Source organism: Tupaia chinensis, unplaced genomic scaffold (assembly GCF_000334495.1).
Source record: "Tupaia chinensis unplaced genomic scaffold, TupChi_1.0 Scaffold000591_1, whole genome shotgun sequence".
Taxonomy (NCBI): domain Eukaryota; kingdom Metazoa; phylum Chordata; class Mammalia; order Scandentia; family Tupaiidae; genus Tupaia; species Tupaia belangeri.
In genome coordinates, this window is record NW_006160107.1 from 1116836 (window position 1) to 1121638 (window position 4803).

A 4803-nucleotide genomic window follows, 5' to 3' on the forward strand; every position below is an offset into this window, starting at 1 on the left:
AGATTTCTACTACAGGGTGCATACAACCTGCCAGAGACAGAGAGAGATAGAAAGTGAGAAATCACCCCCTGGGGGGATGGCCACGCCGCAATCCCTTCTGCTGTTGGGATTTTGGGCACACATGCATGCATATGTGCCGAGCATGAATTTTAAGCCACTGGGTCTGGGACTTGAATTGCAGTTGACTTCGTGGAAGTCCAGCAACATAACCTATATGCCATCTGCTGGTACCATTTTTTTAAAAAAATATTTATTTGTTATCATTATTATTTTTTTTTAAAAAAAATATTTATTTGTTATCATTATTATTTTTAAATTGGCCCGAGAGAGAGGGGGGTTAGGAAAAGTGAGGAAGCATGCCACCAGGTTCAGGACTTGAACTGCAGTTGGCCAAGTGGAGTCCAGCACATCAACCGCACGCTGGCTATCTGCCAGCCCCTAAGCTTTCTTTTAAACATATTAAAATGTTCTTTATTATAGGTTAAAATGGTTGACTGATGACAATTTACATGGTTTAACCTTATGCATATTGAAATCAATCAAGTCCTTTCAGATTACTAAATACTAGTAATAAACAATTCTAAGCTTCTAAAATAGAATAGTATCATTCCTAATATCTTAAATTACCAGGCATTACTTTGCTTCCCAGCTGTTTATGCTTCATATTTAGTAGAGATACAGCCTCTGTTCAGTTCTCTCAAGTGCATGTCCTCATTTTCCTTTCTTTTCCCTTTAGACTTGAATTCTAGGCAAGGCCCTCAGTACCTGAGGACTTAGCTACCGCATGTATGTAGGTAACACTAGAGCTTCTCCTCTATCTCATACCCCCTTTAATTCTTTTTTTTTTTTTTTTTGAGGGGTTTTTGTTATAGGGCATGTGCTATTTATAAAGCTTTTGGACATATTATTTTGTTTGATACTTAAAACTCTATGTAACCTTTCCCTTTTAACAAATGAGAAGACTGAGACTCAGTGTTAAAAATGCTTAAGGTTACACAGCTAGTGTGAATTGGAGGTAAACGGGAGAACCCAGATCAGACTTAGGTCTTCTGGTTCTAAATCTAGGGCTAGAGGAGTCTAGGTTGCTAAAGCTCCCCAGTCTCCTTGGCCCCTGTGCCAGAGTGAAGGATTTTTTCCTGCTGGCTGATCACAAAAGGAGAATGTTCACTTGCAAAACTCAATTCTTCCTAACATTCCCCAAACAGCTTTCTTTGCAGAAATCCCTAGTTTTATGCTTGCTGCAAATAATTTCTTGTGATTAATATATCTTTCATTTACTTTTACACTGATGTCCCTTTGTAAGAGTCACTTAGTCACACTCTTAAATATGTCACTTTTTGCTCCTCATTGACCAAAATAAATTCCAACACATCCCAATTTAGTAATTAGTTCACCTGTTCTCATTTCTATGTTTATAAGCAAATATATTCTCCTCGAGCCTATACATATTCTTAATTTGTACTCTAAAAGTAGGTGATTCAATTACCTGGATACTCATATGCTAAGTTAATATTGTCTAAGACTGATCTATTTGCAGATCAAGATGTCTGAGGTATCAATACTTCATAAAATGCCACAAACATAAAGACATTTAAATTTCTGTAGTCAAATACCAAATTAAAAACAAGGGGCATTTAAAATACTAACCCTAGCTACAACTGCCACCACGAAGTGCTTAATGTGCGTTATAATACAAAATAAGTCTCTTAGTTCTTTCAAAATGGCAAAGGTATATTGTCTACCTCAATGTGGAATAAAAAAGTAATGACAAGGGACCAGCAGTTAGAGTAATGGCTATGTCACTGGACTCCCGTGGTCGACCGTGGTTCAAGTCCCGGACCCGGTGGCTTAAACTCACGCCGGGCGCGTGTGCATGCGTGCCCAAGATCCCGAGAGGAGAATGGAGGAGAAGGGATTGCAGCATGGCCATCTCCGTAAGGGGTGATTTCTCACTTTCTGTCTCTCTGTCTTTTGGGCGAGCGCATGCACCCTATAGCAAAAACCTCTCCAAAAAAGAAGTAACGACGAGGGGCAGGCAGGTAGTGTGGTGGTTAAGGTGCTAGACTCCTAAAATGCACACCATTGTTCGAGTCCTGGACCTGGTGGCTTGCTTTCTCACCTTTTCTTTCTCTCTCTGGTCAAATTAAAATAATAATAGTAAAAAATATAATGAAATAATTCTTTAAAAAAGCAATGATATCAAAATAAATAAAAAAAAGAGAACTTCTGTAGTAATGTACAAAAAAATGCAATGGTTCATGATTTTTTGGTATGGTTATTCAGTGACTTTCTAAGGAAAACAAGACAATAGGTTAAGGGGAAAAAAAAGATTCACGTTGTAAAGCAAATCTGAAATTAATTTCATTTGAGGATTCCCCAGAGAAGACTTTGATAAAGTACACAAATTCTGCCAACAAAGAAGATGAACGAGCACAGTGAAAGTGGTGCGTGTGGTGGCAGGTGCATTTCTACATACAGTTACCCACTGTTGCTAAGGACGTGCTACACAGTTTGACAGAAAAACAATGATCGCTGTTTTCATACCAACTGCTCTGAGGCGACAAGTTTAAGGAACTTTTTGATGAAGTCAATAAGTCCTTGGATGGTTCGGGTCCGCTCAACAGCCCACTTCTTTGTTTTCATAATAGGGGTATCTCCTACAGCCTTTAGGAGGATGTCAACTGCAAAAGAAAAAATTATTGACAATGGTACTGAAACATCTAAAGCACGTGTGGTAGCACATCTTTAATCTACAGATTTTGTGTGTGTGAATGTATGTTCTCGCCAGAGACAAAGACAGAGCAAGAAAAAGACAGAAGGAAGTACCGTCTGTGGGGCGTGGTCATACTGCAAGCCCTTCTCCTCCATCACTCCTGCCTTTCGGTCTTCTGGACACACACACACACACACACACACACGTGCCCAGCATGTTTCTAAAGCCACTGGGTCTGGGACTTGAGCTACAAGTTGGCCATGTGGGGTCGGGTCATATTAACCACCAGGCCATGGAGGTGGCCCAATCTACATAGATTTCATGTATTTAAGACAGTGAGTTACATTTGAAATGTAAAAATGTTAGATTATTATTTTTTCCTGTCTTAATACTACAAAGTTCTACCCATGAGACTAAATCTCTAAGATGCATTTTGATACAATAGGCAATTCCAAAGAATGAGATATAAATGGTTAATAAAGATGCTAAACAATATTGTAGCCCATGAAAACATCCAAGTAAAATAATGTCAAGGCCTTTTTCACCTACCAAACTAGTAAAGGTTACAGTAATAATACTGTCCGTGACACTCCTGTTAAGAACATGAAATGGTATGTATATATTTGGGGAAACACACTTTTACTGAATACCTCTAGAAATCTAGCCTAAGAAAACATGAGAAGTATAAAAATTGACTTAAAAGGATTTTATCTTCATTTATTTTTATAGAAAAAACCTTGTAGATTTGTGTTCAACAAGGATATTTAGAAGGGATTGATCGAATAAAAGATATTCAACAACAGATTTTAAAAATAATATTTTAAAGAGCTGGGTTCAGATCCTGGCTCTTCTAATTGTTAGGTACACAGCTGTATACATTATTTATTTATTTATAGTTTTTGCATGCGCTCATCAGAAGTAAACATAGAGACAGAGACAGAGAGAAAGTGAGAAATCACGCCCCAAAGGGGGCTGGCCACACCACAATCCTTCCTCCTCCAGTATACTCCTGGGACTTTGGGGACGCAGGCGTATGTGCCCGGGTTATTTTCAAACTGCGAGTGCAAGACTCAAGCCTGCTGTGGCCACGTAGGACACAGCACATTAACCTCCAGGTCAGGCGCGTGTGCGTGCGTGCCCAAGATCCCGAGAGGAGAATGGAGAAGGGATTGCGGCGTGTGTAAAGGGAGATAATAGTATTTACTTTGTAGGGCTGTTATGAGTATTAAATGAGTCAGTGCAGGCTTAGAACAGCAAGTAATTCATACTTAGAGAAGGTTTTATAAAGCATTTACAGCAATGCCTACCGTCCTCAGCTTTCGCTCAGCATGCCTCACACTGGGCAAAACTGCATTTTTTTTTCGTTCAAATAGCGAATTCACATTCAACTGGGGAGCAGGGAAGTAGAATTAACAGTACGAAGGCGTGAACTCTAAGTCAGGCAGTCAGTGGCTCCCCCACCTCCTCCCACCATTATTCAGGTCATTATCCCTGTGTCAGGTGCTGGGGCGCCGAGATCCCGCTCCCCAGCTCCTCGCAGGAGTCGCAGCGCGGCGGGCCCAGGGCGGCGGCAGCCACGTCCCGGCTACGACGCCGACAGGCCGTCACCGGGCGGGACACTCCGTCTCTCCTGACTGTTCTCAAACACGTCCGGGAAGGGCCTTCCTCTACAGCCCACATCCCTATTGGCCGCCACCGGGACGCGATCTACATCCCACCCCTCTGCTAGAAAGTGCTTTCGAAATTACTTTTTTTCTTGGTGTCACCAGCAGGTTCCTCTGTCCCCGGAGAGACCGCAGCGGAAGAAGGGGGCTCCGGAGTGACTGTTTCTGGGGAGACCTCCGTAAGTCCTTCGCCGCCAGCAGCAGCGGACGGAGGGAGCTGCAGCACGGACTCCGGCTCCTCCGCCATCTTGCTCGATGGGAAGCGAGGGCGGAAGTGGCTGGCGAGCGCGTCAGTGGGCGGGCTCTGTGCCAGGGAGTGTCGCAAAAGAGGCGCCCGGAGGAAAGGACTCGGCAGTGACGGTTCTTGTGGAGCCCTGACCGTTCCTATCTAAAGGGGTTTCGGGTCGGGGGTCGCGAGCAACGAGC

At 42.6% G+C, this 4803-nt stretch overlaps 1 protein-coding gene across 3 annotated transcripts in view; it reads right to left on the minus strand.

The window, feature by feature from the left end:
* Window positions 1-4740, minus strand: part of ATG12 (autophagy related 12) — a 33204-nt gene extending 28464 nt beyond the window's left edge. Inside the window, exons 1-2 of one of the 3 annotated variants that reach the window (XM_027775663.1) lie at window positions 4462-4689; window positions 2545-2681 (exon numbers count right to left, since the gene is read on the minus strand). In XM_027775663.1, the coding sequence (XP_027631464.1) occupies window positions 2545-2681; window positions 4462-4624 (300 nt within the window). In that variant the 5' untranslated portion in view covers window positions 4625-4689. Of the gene's footprint in view, window positions 1-2544; window positions 2682-4461 lie in introns of all 3 variants that reach the window. The other 2 variants (XM_006158385.3, XM_027775662.1) reach the window with 2 other exon arrangements.
* Between the last annotated feature and the right edge of the window lie 63 nt (window positions 4741-4803).